The 19562-nt window shown below is 31.3% G+C and overlaps 1 protein-coding gene across 1 annotated transcript; it reads right to left on the bottom strand.

Annotated features, from left to right (window-relative positions):
• Window positions 1–16795: 16795 nt before the first annotated feature.
• LOC136220556 (glycosyltransferase BC10-like) lies at window positions 16796–18805 on the bottom strand. Its single transcript, XM_066008369.1, has 2 exons — window positions 18429–18805; window positions 16796–17536 (listed from the first exon to the last, which is right to left on the bottom strand). Exons 1-2 carry the CDS (start codon window positions 18672–18674, stop codon window positions 16898–16900), a joined length of 885 nt encoding a protein of 294 aa, XP_065864441.1. The 5' UTR covers window positions 18675–18805; the 3' UTR covers window positions 16796–16897.
• Window positions 18806–19562: the final 757 nt, after the last annotated feature.

Here is a 19562-nt window from a genome sequence, read left to right as displayed (position 1 = left end):
ATATTTAATTCGTAATTTAATATATTGAAATTAATTTTATTTAGTGCTATGTAAATTAGTTTTATTATTTTTAGTTGTTGTTGTGATCATTAATTATTTGTATTATTTATTTTGTAGCAAAATTTTTATAATTTTATGATTTGACCCGATTTTTAGCCGCCTAACCCGACTTGCCCGCCTAACCCGACTTGCCCAACTAGCCCGACTTGCCCCGATTTACCCCGACTTGAACCGCCTAGGCGGAAATATATCGGACCCCCGACTTAACCCGCCCAGTTATAAAAAATCGATCAGTGTTCTGAATTTCGCCGACTAGTCGGCTGATTAGTCGGCGACTTGGCCGACTTTTAGAACACTGCCAACAGGGTATTGATGATGTTGATGCTCCACAACAGGAAGAGATGGATGAGATTATCCATGAGGAGTTACCAGTACCAGATGTTCCACCATTTGTTCCACTTAGGCGGTCTATCAGAGATCGTCATCCTTCCACCAAGTATCCTGCAGATCAGTATGTGTTGTTGACTGATGGGGGAGAACCCGAGAGTTATGCAGAAGCTATGAAAGATGAGCACAAGAAAGAGTGGGTTGATGCCATGCAAGATGAGATGAAGTCCTTGTATGAGAATAATACTTTTGAGTTGGTGATGTTGCCTAAGGGCAAAATAGCTTTGAAGAACAGGTGGGTGTTCAGAAAGAAGTAAGAAGAGAACTCTTCACAGCCACGGTACAAAGCTAGATTGGTGGTCAAGGGATTCAGTCAAAAGAAAGGTATTGACTTTGATGAGATATTTTCTCCAGTTGTGAAAATGGCATCTATCAGAGTTGTTCTCGGTTTAGCAGCCAGTCTTGATTTGGAGGTTGAGCAGATGGATGTCAAGACTGCATTTCTCCATGGTGACTTAGATAAGGAGATTTACATGGAGCAGCCTGAAGGGTTTCAGGTGAAAGGAAAAGAGGGGTATGTGTGTAGACTTCAGAAAAGTCTATATGGTTTGAAGCAAGCACCAAGGCAGTGGTACATGAAGTTTGAGTTAGTTATGGGGGAGCAAGGCTACCAAAAGACTACTTCAGATCACTGTGTTTTTGTTCAGAGGTTTGGCTCTGATGACTTTATTATTTTGTTGCTTTATGTTGATGACATGTTAATTGTTGGCAAGAATGCTGGAAGAATTGCCCAGTTGAAGAAAGAGTTAAGCAAGTCTTTTGCTATGAAAGACTTGGGGCCAGCAAAACAGATTCTTGGGATTAAGATTAGCAGGGATAGAGCTGCCAAGAAATTACATATGTCACAGGAGAAGTACATTGAAAAGGTGCTTTGTAGATTCAACATGGATAAAGCTAAAGTGGTAAGTTCTCCTCTTACTACTAACTTTAAGCTCACTAGAAAAGATTGCCCTTCTACAGAGAAAGAGAAGGAAGAGATGGATAGAGTTCCATATGCCTCAGCAGTAGGAAGTTTGATGTATGCTATGGTGTGTACACGACCTGATATAGCTCATGCAGTAGGTGTTGTTAGCCGTTATATGTCAAATCCGGGTAGGAAGCATTGGGAGGCAGTTAAGTGGATATTCAGATATCTACGGGGTACTTCCAAATTGGGTCTTACATTTGGAAATGGGAAGCCAGTGCTTGTTGGGTACACATATTCTGATATGGTAGGAGATAAGGATAACCTGAGGTCTACTTCTGGTTATTTGATGACTTTTGCAAGGGGAGCTGTGTCATGGGAATCAAGATTGCAGAAATGTGTTGCACTTTTTACAACAGAGGCAGAGTATATAGCAGCAACGGAAGCAGGTAAGGAGATTTTGTGGTTGAAAAGGTTTGTGCAAGAGCTTGGCTTTAAACAGCAGCGGTATGTGATTCTTTGTGATAGTCAAAGCGCGATTCATCTTGCTAGAAACTCTACTTACCATGCTCAAACAAAGCATATTGATGTGAGGTATCATTGGATTAGAGATGCTCTTGAAGAAGGGATGTTTGAACTTGACAAAGTTCATACCGATGATAATGGTTCCGATATGTTGACAAAGGCTTTAGCAAGGGAGAAGCTAAAGGTGTGTTGCTCTATCGCCGGGATGGCGGATTCCTCCTCATAGTCAGAAAGGGGGAGATTTGTTGGGCTTTTCTGACCCATGAGGAGCCCAATTAGGGTTAGGCCCATGTTTTAACCCTAGGAGTATATAAGGGTAAGTTTAGAGTGTTTTTTAGACCTAATTTTCGGCCACCACAAAAGAAAAGATAAAGTGAAAGTCCATTCTTCTTCCATTTCGCCCAGCCACACGAAATTGCCCATAGCCGGAGATTGAACCGTTGGATCGTCGTGAAATTTGGACAGGAGCTTCCTAACACCTGTTCACTTGTTTTCACCGGAGCGATCGTCGTTCGGAGGCTTGGAAGACCAGTTCGTACCAGGGGCAGATCGTAGATAGATTTGTGTCTTCCTTGAGGTTCTTCTTTTCTTTTGTGTTGTGATTGATTCCATACTTCTTGAGGAAAAATTCCAAGATTGTATGTTGATTGTGTATGCCTCTAGTGTTATCTAGGGATGAACTTGTGTATTGCCCATTATTATTTGATATAGTGGAAGGTTTAAGCGGACTACGGTCCCCGTGGTTTTTACTCCTTGCATTGAGGGGGTTTTCCACGTAAAAATCGTGCTTGTTCTTTGTGTTTGTGTGGCTGCCATTTTACTATCGTTGTTGCTTCATTTGTGTTTGATTGTTGCTCTACAAATTAGTTTTCTCATAGATTCATTCAAGTCGGGAAGGATTAATAACGAAGGTTAATTCCGCATTATTGTTGTTACCGTTGTTAGTCCGGTTTTTCCCATCAAGCACAAATTGAGAAGCTCTTCTAGATGGATGGAAAGAAAGCCACTTTTATGATTGTATGTATATATCTCAATGTAGAGACTAATATTTCTTGCTTAATACAACAGTGAACTACTCTTGGATTGCTAGATAGTTGTACATACAATACAATAGGAAAATAGGAAAAAATGAATGAAAGCTCTACATTCACATTAGAAAGAAGTTCATCTTTAAAAGAATGCTTAGAATGTGGGATTGAGTTTACTCACCTACATCATCTCCAAAATTATTGCTCTAAAGTCACTAGCTATCACACTATTTTATTTTTTTGCTCATAAAAATTGGATGAGATTTTTAAGGTTACCTAATTATAGAGTGCTGATTGTAAAGAAGGAAGATGAAAGAAAGGGAGCAAGCAAAATTTAAGAGAAAATAATATAGAAAATACAAATAGAGATCCTCATTTGCTCTAGAAAAGAAACGAGCCAAAGAAGATGCTAGAAATTGACGAGTTATGAAACAAGGGATTGACATTGAGATAAATGGAGCCAACATGGTCACACCATAATTGAATTAGAGAGGGCATTATATACTCTAAATCAGTTAAGAGAGAACAAGCCAAAGAAGTTTCATAGTGACATTAACAACTATTTTATATTCACTCTCATTGGATGATCTAGTAAGACTAGGTTGTTTTCGTGTCTGTCAAGTTACCAAATTGTCACCAAAATAGATATAACTAGTTGTAGACCCGTGCTATGCACGGATTTCTTTTTTCTTTTTAATATTTTTTCTATAATTGTTATATATATATATATATATATATATATATATATATATATATATATATATATATATATATATATATATAACGTATATATAAATTAATTAGTATTTGATGTTATTTGTACATTAATAGTGCTAATGCAATAAATTCTATTTTTAAATTTACACTTTAAATACAATTATTTGTATTATCATCCTCATCATAAGAATATTTCAATTATTTTTTGGTTGAGTCTGCGACTCGCCAAGTACATAATCATAGCTAAAAACTGGTAATAAGATATATAATATGTTAAATGATTGATCTTGATGTTTATTTTATTGTTGTAGCAAAGCAAACTAAGAAATATTGTTTTATTTGGGATAAAAAGAAAAAGCTAATTTGATATTTGATGGCTTGAAAGAGGGAATATGAAAACCTTACGCCTCATATTTACAACCTATAATTTTTTTTTTTCGTTTATCTCGTTTATTTTGGAAGGAAAATAATATAAGAAAGAAAGAACACTGTGTAATTTGAAAGTAGGAAATGTTGAGTATTTTTTCCTGGAACATTTTTATAGCCTTCCCTTAAAGAATTATATTGGACTATTTGGTTTATGAGTTTGTATTTGAATACAATCTTTAATTTTATTCCAATTATAAGTAGTAATATGCCAAGTTCAAGCTAATAGATAAACATATATTTTAAAATTTAAAAAGATAATGTGATTTTCATACTTATCATAGACTTTCCATTAAAAAAACATGTCATGCTAATTTTATTTTTCAAAATTCCAACTGTAAAAGATAATGCGATGTCAAAGTATTTAACATGAATTGTAAATTTAAAAAGTTCATTTAACAATTGATCAAATTCTTATCTCGACTTTTTAAATTTAGAATTTAGAGTTTTTAAATTTAAGGTATAATAGTTAATTGTTCCAATTCTTAGTGAATAGAATGGTATTTCACTAAACTTTATCCTCTGTTAATTTCACCAATCCGTCATTTGTTAGATGATTAAACAATTAATATTATTTTTTTAAAGGTATAGCATAAATAATAAGGAAATAGTAAAAGTTCCTCCTAAGCAATATAAAAGTTGCATAGTTCATTTTTCTCAGTTTTTCAGCTCTTGTAGCTTTCTTTCATCAATCAATTCTTCTACTGTACTTAAATCTTTGTGGCATTTGAAGTATTTTGCTACCTATATCACAAAACATTGTGTTAGTACATAAAATTAGCAGAAAGAAAGAACATAGAAACTTTTCTGCCCAAGGTAAAAAGCGACGAATTTGAACAAAGAAATGGTAACAACAACAACAACAAAGCCTTAGTCCCGAAATGATTCGGGGTCGGCTAACATGAACCATCATATAAAACCGTGAAAATCAAGTCGTGTCAGCGACACAGATTCGCTCCCTCCACTCCGTCCTATCCACTACCATATTTTCCTCAATTCCCAATAAACTCATATCACTCTCGATCACCCTCCTCCAAGTTTGCTTAGGTCTTCCCCTACCCCTCACCACTACATCCCTTTGCCACTCTTCGGTTCTCCTAACCGGCGCATCAAGCGCTCTACGTCTCACATGGCCAAACCACCTTAGTCGGTTTTCTCTCATTTTATTCTCAATAGATGTGACCCCTACTTTTGTCCTAATTATTTCATTACGCACCCGGTCCTTTCTCGTGTGACCACACATCCATCTCAACATACGCATCTCCACCACCGACATCTTATGGATGTGGCAGTGTTTCACTGCCCAACACTCCGTACCATACAACAATGGTAACATAGAAAATAAAAAAATCATGGCTAAAGATTAATCCATACCTGTCAAATGCAATTGGAAATGACGCAATTCCCATCTGTATGGATCTACCACGAAAAATTTGAGAATTTGGAGAAACAATAGATTAAGAAAGAAAGAAAAGTGCAGGAAGAATATGATAATCTGGAGACAGAATAGATGGTAAACACAAAGTATGAATAAAAATAGTATAAATCAAAGACCAATAGAAGGGACAGATTCATATGAGAAAAACTCAAAAGAATGAATGTAGTTTGTGTTCATATAATTGAAAAGATGAAACAAATTCATGTATTATTTAAAAACCATTGGAATCAATTACCACAAAGTAGAAATCGCCCCCAATTAGGGAGACTTCAGCTTCCATCGCCACAACCAGATGATCAATTATAGAGTCTGTCACTCCGATTTAAAACTTCCTATCAGTAGAGATGAGCACAGGTCAGTCAATTTTATTATCAATCAATTAACAGTCGAAAAGCAACCTTCAAATAAAAACAGGAATCCAAGCTAACAAACCATAAATAAAAAATGAATGTAAAACATTGCAGCACCATTTATTCTAGAGACTCAAATGAATTTAGGGGCTGTTATGATATAAATTGCAAAGTTAGGAGACCATTCCTCAAATAATGTTTGATCAAAGTAACTGCTCAAGTAAATCATCATTATTCATCATCTTTTAGGTGTCGTTCTTAGCTTTTACTTTTCGATTTTCTAGTAATTTTTGATGTGGTGTGCCTCTTAATTTTTGTGACTTGAAAAATCTCAGTCTATAATTTGACAGAACATATCCAGATTTTCCTTTCAATGCACCTGAAGAACAACTGATAAATAGTTAATTTGGCACTTCATTTTATCATTGATTATTTTGCTCCAAAAAAATATTAAACTCCAAAAAGAATATTAAGTATCAATTTGACTCTTCAACTTAGCATTTTTTTTTTCATTTGTCCAAATAACACATGCCACTCTTGTAGATGGAGAATCAGCAACTTGCACTCAGTTTTCACCCAAGCAAGAAGGAAAATATCTAATTTTGACTACAAAAAACTCTCACTGGAGAATTTCCACGAACAGTTAATACCCCAATTTAGGTTCTAAAATTGGCATACAGAAAAAAATCGGAAATAGAGTAAACAGTTGTGAGAAAAGAATAAGTTAAGAAAAAGAAACAGTCTTACAGAAAACTTACCAAATGGGGATGTAGAAAGAAATTTGAAAGAATCAGTTGTAGCATTTGAGCCCAAAAACATAGTTGTAACCGCATAGAAATTGGGGATTTGTCGCTGTGGACTGTAGAAATGCAGAGAACTACAAACTGTTTGCATGCAAGGTAAACTCAAATAGAAACACAAACAGAAAATATAAAAATTAAAAACTCACCAAAAGGAAAGAATTAGTTGTATTGTAACATTTGAGCCCAAAATTTCAGTTGTAACCGCACCTACTTTCAAATCGTATTTCTGAGCGAATAAATACAGGATGAGAAGGGGATCTATGTTAAAAGAATTAAATACAGGATTACTTCATTCCAAGAATCTAATTTTCTTTCCGCCTAAGGTGTGGTGTGTTGTGTTACTTCATGCTCTAGATGTTAATATTGAGAGCCAATCCACCATAGTAAAAGAAAAACAGTGATAATTTGAAAGGAATGGAAACGACACTGCATTAATATATCCTAACAAATAAAAGATGCAATCTTCAGATTCAGAGCAGATTGCTAACCTGTCAATGAAATATGTTCTAAAATTTGAATCACAATTGCCCATTACTAACCACTCCTTGAATTGATTCATACCAGCATACTCATACATCTAGGGAGAGGTCATACATCAATGTAACCGAAAAGAAGTACAATCATAAACAAACAATTGAATAGAATTACGGTGGATACTTGAAAAAGAGAAACCAGAAAAACCCAGCCGAATTCAATCTCAAATGGCAAATTTCACCAGTAAAAAAAAGATTTAGGCTAGAATTACCGTGGATACTGATGCGAACACATCTCAAGAGAAACCAGAAAAACCCATCTGAATTCAATCTCAAATTACCGTGGATACTGATGCGAACACATCTTGAAAAAGAGAAACCAGAAAAACCCATTACCGTGGATACTGATGCGAACACATCTTGAAAAAGAGAAACCAGAAAAACCCATGTGAATTCAATCTCAAATGGAAAAATTCACCAGTAAAAAAAAAGATTTAGGCTAGAATTACCATGGATACAGATGCAGGAGAGATTCAAACTCATCAACAATCAATGGAAGCAGTTGATATTGGAAGAGGGGGAGCAGTTTTAGAACTGCGTACATGAGAAGCAGTTGAGGAAGTGGGGGAGAAGAATAGTTGAGGGTAATAATACGTGTGGAAGTAAATAATTAATTTCTTAAATGTAAAAAATACATGTCAGCTTTGATACTCTAATTTAATGACACATCAGCAATATCTTTTACAGAATTAGTATATATATATAGATAGATAAGCCCTAATTGATGTCCTATCATTAGGGCACCCATCCAATCACTATTTGAGTAATAATGAACTGTATGACTATAGAACAAGAAGGCAAAAGGATGCCAAAGTCATGTGTGCCCCGTATATATCGAAGGATTCATTTGGCACTTTTCTATTCATTAGTAGGGAAGTGCATGAATTGATGCAATTTGTTAATAAGAGGGACAAATAAGGATGAGTGATGCTAATTTACTAAAAGGCCTCAACTATGCTACAAGACTCACCACCACTAGGAAGCTGTGTACCATGGGCCTTGGATAGATTTGGAGTAGTAGCCGTATGAGTTTGACAAGGTTTGCAATTGTCCATTTTGACTCGTTCAAAGAGGTCATGAGTATATTTCACCTCAGATAGGTGAATCCCTTTCTTTGCATAATGTATTTCAACCCCAAAGAAATAGGATGACTGATTAAGTTTCTAAATTGGAAATTCACTTTCAATGACAATAATTTGATGAATCGGATTTAATTTCATCCTTATGATAAGAATGCCATCCATATAACAAAGAATAAAAAAAATTAGTGTTAGTGTGTTTAATAAACAATGATTGATCTGACAATGACATCCAAAAACCAATCTTCTAAAGAAACATTTTGAGTGTGTTGAACCACTTTATGGGAGCCTGTTTCAATCCATATAAGGATTTTTTAAGTAGGAAACCATGATTGCGGTTGTCTTTATCTACAAACCCCTATGGTTGCCCTATGTGAATAGTTTCAGATAGAATGCCATGCAAGAATGAATTTGAAACATCAAGTTAGCCATTGTAGTACCTATGAGATGAAGCAAAATCCAGGATGACCCTGATAGTTGTAGCCATGACCACTGGGATAAATGTTTATTTATAGTCTAAACTAGACTATTAGGTGAAGCCACGAGCCACTAGAAGGGCTTTGTGTCTCTCAATTTTACCACCATTTACAACTCATACTATACCTACCAATTAGATTTGGAACCAAAAACCGAGTATTGTTATCAAGGAGGGCTTTTATTGTATGAGATATGGCATGTTTCCATTCTGGCAGTTTATTCATTAAGAACTTTCTGCAAAATCGATCCTCTAAATAAACTGGATTAGGAGAATAGTAGTCACTGAAAAGTCGCTCTGCAGCTTCTTCACGATCACGTCTCACATATTTCTTCTGCCGAGGTTCTGATTGCTAAACATGTTGTTCAATTATATTGAGATCCTCTAGATCATCTTCCTCTATCATTTCCATCATCCTTTGGTCTTGTGCCAAAAATTCGTCATTGCTACCGGAAGAAATTCTGATGCGAAATTATAAAATTATACAAAGATAAATATATAATGAGTGAGTATTGAATTTCTTGATGTAGTATTTCAAACTCAACCTTATATATAGTTTTTATTTTTAATTTTTTCGTTGTTTTTTTAAATGTTACCATTAAATATTAAAAAAATTATTGTTACCGTTTACATAAAACAAATAAATATGTGCAAATAAAACATGTTTAAATATTGAAAAAATATTAAAAAGAATAAATGCAAAAGAACAAATATTGGAAGGATGCCTTTTTTTTTCGAATGGGGCCACAACAAAATCACAATAATTCGGCAATAATTCGGTAATGGAAGTGAAAATTAAAAGAGCAGATGGAAAAGGATGGACGGAAGAGAATGAACAGGTGGGGATGCAAACGGAACAAGGATGTTGACCAGCGCACGGAAAATTTATTGGATGCCGGAAGTGTTGTTCTAAAAGAGATAGAGTGATGAATTGAGAGAAGATTAATCTATTGGACAGATGCAGATAAAAAAGACGACTGTATAGTTATTTTTGAGAAAAGAAAGACTGCAATTAGGATCGTGGTATAAGAGTTTTCTTATCTTCTAATTATTTTTTTTGATCGAATCTTTTAATTAATTTTAATTACCTGTTATTTTTTTTTGACACCTGTCATGCTTTGAATGGATTGGCAAACCACACATAGGTGGCATGCCAGGCGCATAGTAGATTTTCTCACATTACACTAGGGAGAAACACTTGAGGCATTTCAATCTTGTTGGAGAAATATCCAAACACTCCTCGTTATAGTCAATGAGGCTCAATTGTCTTTCACTATATTTCACAAAGTAATATCTACAAGTAACATCTTCTATGCGTCTGATACCATGTTTGTGGCCGGAGGGACAACGACGGTAGAGACAGTGGAGGAAAAAGCATGTGCGTCTGATACCATTTTGTGTAATTCAGGTATAGTATTTGATTATTGTTATTAACTAGTCGAAAACCCGTGCGATGCACGGGATACGAAACTTTTATATAATTAAGATAAATAAATAAATTGACATATTTACTTTTAAGTAATTTTATATCATGCTATGAATTTTTTTTTATATTATGTATATTTGAAATTAATATATATTTTTTATTGATAATTCAAATTAAATTAATTTTGAAAATAATTGACTATTTTTTTATAGAATTTTAATTAAAGGTGAATGGTTTATTTATTTCTACAAAATTCAATGATATGTACTTTTTAATAATTTTAATACATTTTCATATTTTGGAATTTTATGAAACAACAATAATAAAATATGAGATTAATTAAGAAATATATCAGAATATAATGAAAAACCAAAAATTGAATTAAACTACAATTAAAATTAAATATTATATTTACGATACAAAATAATTACAATATATGTTAAACAAAAATTGAATTAAACTACAATTAAATCTAAATATTATATCTACGATACAAAAGAATTACAATATATGTTAAAGTGGAAGTAACATCAATATATTATGCTATAGACTATTACAATCAATACTTTTCTAATATTGCATATGAAAAAACTTTATCAATTCAATATGCTACATATAAAAAAAACAAAAATTCATAAAAATTAGTCACAAATTCATCTTGATGATAATCATCTTGCTTGATGAAATTTCATGATCACCAAGTATTCGAATTCAATTATTCATTCTGCTACAATAACCCAATATATCCAATTTTATCAGCTTAAGGTGATGATTTCTCCTATTTTCATCTCGTAATATCTCATCAAGACATTCAATCAATTTGTTCTTCATTCTTTCACTACATAGAATATCAGTCACGCTCGCAGATATCACTTATTTGATTTCATTAATATTTTCTAATAATTACATATTCTTGAATTTTGTAAGCAAGAAAAACAAATAAAAGAATAGAAAACAAAAATTAATGGACAAAAAAGATAATTATGAGAGAACTATCTTCCTCTCGTTTGTTTTAAAAAACAAGAGAGAATATCAAAATATAAGCATATAAAAAGGAGGGTGGCAATATTTTTTACCCATTAATTAAAAAATTTATTTTTTCTTAGTGAAGTATTAAGTATACTCAGTACAAAAAAAGGTTTTATAATTAATATGTGAAATTAATTCTATTAATTAGAATCATTATGCTCAATATTTGAGAATTTGATAAGATTCAAATAATAATATTTTTTTAATTAATATTTTCCAACAGCTTGTCCTATGACTATGTTTCATTTTTACATGTTAAAAACTCTTGAAATACTAACAATTTTGTACAAACCATAATATAATAGTTAGAAACTATGTAAACCAATGTTGCAAAATCAATTATCTCAATAACCTATAATTAATGTACATTTTTAGGATTTTGAGCATCAAAATTTATTTTTATTTACGTTCATTTTGAATTCGTATCTAGTATAATCCAAATTCTTCAAGAATAAACATCTTATCAAGTGCATTAGACGCTTACAATCTCTTTGTCCAGAGAACTGGAAAAAAATAACTTCTTGATAACATTAATAATAATAATAATAATATAACACAATTTATAATTGAAATAAACTTCCTTGTAAGTATAATATTTCAATACCTCTTTAATATTTTATTCAATATGTCTCAAACTTCAATGAACAACTATTGTGTGAAACTTTATATCTATTTGTAGCAAAATACATAAAAATAAAAAATACAATCCATATCAGTTAGATAAACTCAAACTAAAAAAATGAGTGGATTTCAACAGATTTCGAATTAGAAAAATTAATCTAACTTCAATTAAAGTTAAAAATTGAATTCATATAAAGCCGAAAATCTAAATTTAGTTATAGCAACATTCAAAACGATAACACATAGCAACATTCAATATTTCTTTTATAATTTTTAGTTTTTGTATTGTTTGATATATATATGAGTTCCCTTCAATCCAAATAAATTAATAAAAATAAAATATAAAAATCATTTTAAAAATAATTTACAATTTCCGACGCAATTTCCGATGCAATATCTGTCACAAACTATTTAAATAAATATTTTTAAAAATAGATCACCGATGCATATGAGTCGGTGATGTTGTAGGAATCTCCGACCCAATTCACCGACTAAAAGTAGTCGGAATTTCCGACACAAAACACCGACTAGAATTTGGGTCGGTGATTTCTTGTGTCGGTAAAAAGTTGTCGCAACAGCTTACCTAGGAGGCTATCGTCGACACAGAGGAAATTGTCGGAATTCCGTCGGTGATGGCAATCACCTACGCAATTTAGGCAATCACCGATGAAAACTTCCGTCGGTGATACCGATTTTTCTTGTAGTGATATATGTTAAAGTGGAAGTAACATCAATATATTATGCTATAGACTATTACAATCAATACTTTTCTAATGTTGCATATGGAGAAACTTTATCAATTCAATATGTTACATATAAAAAAAAATAAAAATCATAAAAATTAGTGACAAATTCATCTTGATGATAATCATCTTGTTTGATGAAATTTTATGATCACCAAGTATTCGAATTCAATTATTCATTATGCTACAATAACTTAATATATCCAATTGAATCAGCTTAAGGTGATGATTTCTCCTATTTTCATCTCGTAATATCGCATCAAGACATTCAATCAATTTGTTCTTCATTCTTTCGCTATATAGAATATCAGTCACGCTCGCAGATATCACTTATTTGATTTCATTAATATTTTCTAATAATTATATATTCTTGAATTTTGTAAGCAAGAAAAACAAATAAAAGAATAGAAAACAAAAATGAATAGACAAAAAAGATAATTATGAGAGAACTATCTTCCTCTCGTTTGTTTTAAAAAATAAGAGAGAATGTCAAAATATAAGCGTATAAAAAGGAGGGTGGAAATATTTTTTACCCATTAATAAAAAAATTTATTTTTTCTTAATGAAGTATTAAGTCTACTCAGTACAAAAAAAGGTTTTATAATTAATATGTGAAATTAATTCTATTAATTAGAATCATTATGCTCAATATTTGAGAATTTGAATAGATTCAAATAATAATATTTTTTTAATTAATATTTTCCAACAGCTTGTCCTATGACCATGTTTCATTTTTACATGTTAAAAACTCTTGAAATACTAACAATTTTGTACAAACCATAATATAATAGTTAGAAACTATATAAACCAATGTTGCAAAATCAATTATCTCAATAACCTATAATTAATGTACATTTTTAGGATTTTGAGCATCAAAATTTATTTTTATTTACGTTCATTTTGAATTCGTATCTAGTATAATCCAAATTCTTCAAGAATAAACATCTTATCAAGTGCATTAGACGCTTACAATCTCTTTGTCTAGAGAACTGGAAAAAAATAACTTCTTGATAACATTAATAATAATAATAATATAACACAATTTATAATTGAAATAAACTTCCTTGTCAGTATAATATTTCAATACCTCCTTAATATTTTATTCAATATGTCTCAAACTTCAATGAACAACTATTGTGTGAAACTTTATATCTATTTGTGGCAAAATACATAAAAATAAAAAATACAATCCATATCAGTTAGATAAACTCAAACTAAAAAAATGAGTGGATTTCAACAGATTTCGAATTAGAAAAATTAATCCAACTTCAATTAAAGTTAAAAATTGAATTCATATAAAGCCGAAAATCTAAATTTAGTTATAGAGTTAACAATCAAAACGATAACACATAGCAACATATACTAAAAAAGAATGCAAATATACAAAATCTTTATTTTAGTCATTTTGGAAAAAAAAGACAAATAAAAAAAACATGGATAAGGTACCGAGAGCTATGGAACCTGGGTAACGACAGAAATGGAATTTCATCTCTGAAAGATGAAACTATACCAACTATTGTTTAATAAAAATAAAACAATATGAAAAAAATTGAATAATTACCTTGAGAAATGTAAGAATTACAATATTAAATATTATATTTACGATACAAAAGAATTACAAAATATTTTAAACAAAAATTGAATTAAACTACAATTAAATCTAAATATTATATCTACGATACAAAAGAATTACAATATATGTTAAAGTGGAAGTAACATCAATATATTATGCTATAGACTATTACAATCAATACTTTTCTAATGTTGCATATGAAGAAACTTTATCAATTCAATATGTTACATATAAAAAAAATAAAATTCATAAAAATTAGTGACAAATTCATCTTCATGATAATCATCTTGCTTGTTGAAATTTCATGATCACCAAGTATTCGAATTCAATTATTCATTCTGCTACAATAACCCAATATATCCAATTGAATCAGCTTAAGGTGATGATTTCTCCTATTTTCATCTCGTAATATCGCATCAAGACATTCAATCAATTTGTTCTTCATTTTTTCACTATATAATATCAGTTACGCTCGCTGATATCACTTATTTGATTTCATTAATATTTTCTAATAATTATATATTCTTGAATTTTGTAAGCAAGAAAAACAAATAAAAGAATAGAAAACAAAAATGAATGGACAAAAAAGATAATTATGAGAGAACTATCTTCCTCTTGTTTGTTTTAAAAAATAAGAGAGAATGTCAAAATATAAGCATATAAAAATGAGGGTGGAAATATTTTTTACCCATTAATTAAAAATTTTATTTTTTCTTAATGAAGTATTAAGTCTACTCAGTACAAAAAAAAAGGTTTTATAATTAATATGTGAAATTAATTCTATTAATTTGAATCATTATGCTCAATATTTGAGAATTTGAAGAGATTCAAATAATAATATTTTTTTAATTAATATTTTCCAACAGCTTGTCCTATGACCATGTTTCATTTTTACATGTTAAAAACTCTTGAAATACTAACAATTTTGTACAAACCATAATATAATAGTTAGAAACTATATAAACCAATGTTGCAAAATCAATTATCTCAATAACCTATAATTAACGTACATTTTTAGGATTTTGAGCACCAAAATTTATTTTTATTTACCTTCATTTTGAATTCGTATCTAACATAATCCAAATTCTTCAAGAATAAACATCTTATCAAGTGCATTAGACGCTTACAATCTCTTTGTCTAGAGAACTGGAAAAAAATAACTTCTTGATAACATTAATAATAATAATATAACACAATTTATAATTGAAATAAACTTCCTTGTAAGTATAATATTTCAATACCTCTTTAATATTTTATTCAATATGTCTCAAACTTCAATGAACAACTATTGTGTGAAACTTTATATCTATTTGTAGCAAAATACATAAAAATAAAAAATACAATCCATATCAGTTAGATAAACTCAAACTAAAAAAAATGAGTGGATTTCAACAGGTTTCGAATTAGAAAAATTAATCTAACTTCAATTAAAGTTAAAAATTGAATTCATATAAAGCCGAAAATCTAAGTTTAGTTATAGAGTTAACAATCAAAACGATAACACATAGCAACATATACTAAAAAAGAATGCAAATATACAAAATCTTTATTTTAGTCATTTTGGAAAAAAAAAGACAAATAAAAAAACATGGATAATGTACCGAGAGGTATGGAACCTGGGTAACGACAGAAATGGAATTTCATCTCTGAAAGATGAAACTATACCAACTATTGTTTAATAAAAATAAAACAACAACAGAATTGAGAAAAAAAAGTAACTACAATAAAGGGCGGCCCGGTCGCATTACGCGTCCCCGCTGAGCGAGGGTCCGGGGAGGGGTCCCACCACAAGGGTGTATTGGGGGCAAGCCTTCCCTTGCCAATTTAATTGGCAAGAGGCCGCTCCTAAGACTCGAACCCGTGACCTCTGGTCACACGGCAACAACGTTTTACCGTTGCGCCAAGGCTCGCCCTCAAAAAAAAGTAACTACAATATATGAAAAAAAATTGAATAATTACCTTGAGAAATGTAAGAATTTCTTGTAATTTTTGACACTTTTGTGTTTCCCGATTTCAGTTGTCAATGCATCTTCTATTTCTATCGGGTTTCTTCAATTGGAGATATTAGTTTGAAAAAAAAAAGACAAATAAAAAAGAAAAACATGGATAAGGTAGCGAGAGGTATAGAACCTGGGTAACGGCAGAAATGGATCTGAAAGATGAAACTATAACAACTATTGTTTAATAAAAATAAAACAACAACACAATTGAGAACAAAATAACTACAACATATGAAAAAAAACGAACAATTACCTTCAGAAATATAATACTATCTATTATGACCAATGAATATAATGGCGGAATACTATCTATCATGCTTTATATAGAAGTAAGTGTATTTGTGACTTTTGGATTTCATTTGCTTTGTGTTTTTTCATCTTCCCGTAACTCTTACTTTCTTTTATTATTTTAATTAATGGACTAATAATTATTTAATTTATTATAAATATAAATCTATTATTTTTTATTAATTAAATCTTTTTAGTCTTGATTTTTTACTACATTGACAACTCATCAAAAATGCCTCTAAAACACTTTTCCTTATTTCTCTCTGCTTCCGCTATTATATATATAGTATAGATTACAAACTTAAATCTTTCAAGAACAGAAAAATTTAAATATAATATAATATATAAAACATGAATAGAAAACCCACTCCTTATAAATAACGTGACATCTCTCTCATAAAATTAAAGAATACATTAATATTCCTAAAATGAAGAACAACGAAGAACTTGAAAATAGGCCACAAAAAGTTGAGCAGAATGGCATAAATGAACCTAAAAATGCATAATTTTAGGAGCAAATCTCAGTAACCTATCCAAAGCATTAGGCATGAATTTTCTTGCAAACAAGAAGCATATGTTATTCCTCTTCCCATTATAATCACATTGCCTCTTATTCCTCAGCCGCTCTAAGAAATCCATAGTCACATCCGTTCTTCCATACCTCTTCGGATGAGCTCCGCCCTTTGACCAGTCAACCCATGTCAACGTTCTATTCGAATTTTTCCTCCCGAATTTTATATTGATATAGGTCGGCAAATAATGCTCATCACTATAACACGAGCCCTTGCAAAATTTCCAGAAGACCGCGAAATATTTGCGGTCAGAGACCACCTCAAGGGCGAGGCCACGGTCCATCCCGAACCACTGTGAGCCCTTTCGCCATTGATCAAGACGAATAGTGGGCCTCATTTTAGGGTTGTATCGGCCGCGGCCCACTGGGGTTGGTAGGTCATATAGCTCTACGAATGAGTGTTTAGAGCCCATTAAGTAATTGTAGATTTTGGAAAAGTTGAAGAGAGGAATGCATGATTCTGAGAGGAGGACAAAACGATGGTTGGATATATCAAGTAATGCATTTGCTAATAATCTGCGTTCAGCTTCAATCATTGAAAGCTTTCCCCATTCTACTTCCTGCATTAGTAATTATAATCTCATCATTATTATTATTATTATTATTATTATTTTAATTTGATATAAATTAAGATAAATGACGTGCAACTTTTATTTTGTTATCTGTTTAGTGTCTTTTGTGAAGTGAAAGAAATCATATAGATGAAAGAAAGGAATGTGAAAAAGTTGAGAGGTGAATCAATGTATCAAAGGATAGAATCTTGTTTTTTTAAGTTGGAATTTTTTTTTTCTAAATTCTCAGTTTTTCAATTATCAATATATAAAAATGACAAAGTTTACAAGTCTGGTCTTTTGTCTTTGATGAGAAAAATTATGAATAAAAGTATTTTGTTTTTAAAATATAATAAAATTATCCGTGATCCAAATATTTGATTTGCCATGCATGATTTACAAAAATTAGTATGCCATATGTGTAATGTAGGGTCGGTACTTACGATTTATAGACATCAGACGAGATAGACCCATTTATATAAAAAATTCACGTAAAAGTTTACAATATATTTCAATAAATAATAAACAAATTTTAGACTTAAAAGTTCATATTAATTATTCGAACCCGTTTAAGCGCAAATGGTATTAATACATTTATAGTAAAAAAAATATTACTCTATATTATAAACCTAATCTTTTTTTATAAAAAAGAATAATAATAATACAATACTAACGCGTTGCTGCCTTAAATTGGATGCGAAAATTATTTCTTATTTTGTTTGTTTTCCTTGTTTAATCTTTTCTAACAATTCCTTAAATAAAAACTTAGTAATAATTAAGTTTATTTACGTTACCTTTTCACGAATTCATTACGTTTTCATAGAATTCAAACCTTTAATTTTACCATAAAAAAAACCAAAAAAAGGAAAAAAAAAAAGACAGAAAGAAAGAAAAAACTAACCTTGCTTGGTATCCGCCTGCCATAAAACGCAGAATTAGAAGGCACAGTACCATTGTAAGAAGGATTAGTATGAACATAAATAGAATATAAACCTTCATGACCTCTAAAGAACAAATCCCAAAGAGGAGAAAACGTCAAATCTCCTCTAGTTAAAAACATGAACGCAACCTTCGGCACATATTTAAATGGAAATTCACGAACACGAGGAGCCATTGAAGCTCTCCACAAAAGCTCCGAATCTTCCATATCATGCCACACCTCCGGCGGCGTCAAGAACTCTTTCAGCCCCGTTCGGTTCGAAACGAAAGCACTAATAGGCGGAGGAGGAGAAACGAGAGACAAGGAGGAGGAGGAGGTGTTGGAAAGAGGGGTTTGAAAGGAGAATTGATTGAGTTGAAAATTGAAGGAAATATGATTCAGATAGGAAGTAACAGTGACACCGAATGCTAAACCAGAGGCAAACAGAAGGAAAGATGAGATTAAGCTATGGAGGTATAGTGTTTGGGAATGGTTGGGCTTCAGTGGCCGTGGTTTCTGTTCAATATCGTCGGAGTTCTTCATGGTTAGAGAGAGAGAGAGAGAGAGGTTTTTTTTTTTTTTTGTGCGTGTGAAATCGAATTAGGAAGAATGGATTTAAGTAACGCTTAGAGAGGGGTGTTTAAGGAGAAAATTAAGTGAAGTTAATGCTTAAACGGATGATTAAGGAAAAAAGGGGAAGAGAGAAAGAAAAGATTCTTGAAATAGGAAGGGCAGCACTCTATGAATCAAATATGACATATGACACCTTAGTATATATACTTACTATATAAGCCTTTAATTTACCCTCCCGATCTTTACTACTATAGCTGTTACTATGTTTTTCTATATATAAAACTGAAAATAATTACTCAATATATTTAAGGGCTTGTTTGATTTACCTGCTATTTATTGTTGAAAAAAATTGTTTTAAAAAAACACAGGGATTCACTACTTTTATAAAAAGCTAGTTTTCAATTATAAAAGATAAACAAGAGGTGTCTAACCAGACAATTAAGTTTCTCCATTTTAAAATGAAAGAGCAAATAGGAGGAGAAAAGTAAGTAACCAAACACTCCTTAAATTAACTACTCTAATAACTCCATATTTTTTTTTACT

Source organism: Euphorbia lathyris, chromosome 2 (genome assembly GCF_963576675.1).
Source record: "Euphorbia lathyris chromosome 2, ddEupLath1.1, whole genome shotgun sequence".
NCBI lineage: Eukaryota > Viridiplantae > Streptophyta > Magnoliopsida > Malpighiales > Euphorbiaceae > Euphorbia > Euphorbia lathyris.
The sequence above is the reverse complement of the archived record's forward strand: the minus strand, read 5'-3'. Positions and strand labels throughout refer to the sequence as shown.

What these genes read in the sequence shown, in the direction of transcription:
- LOC136220556 (XM_066008369.1), bottom strand. Translation starts at nt 18,674, where the DNA reads ATGGAAGATTCGGAGCTTTTGTGGAGAGCTTCAATGGCTCCTCGTGTT. An exon ending in GCAGGCGGATACCAAGCAAG is followed by an intron (nt 17,537 to 18,428) that starts GTTAGTTTTTTC and finishes TTACTAATGCAG; the next exon opens with GAAGTAGAATGGGGAAAGCT.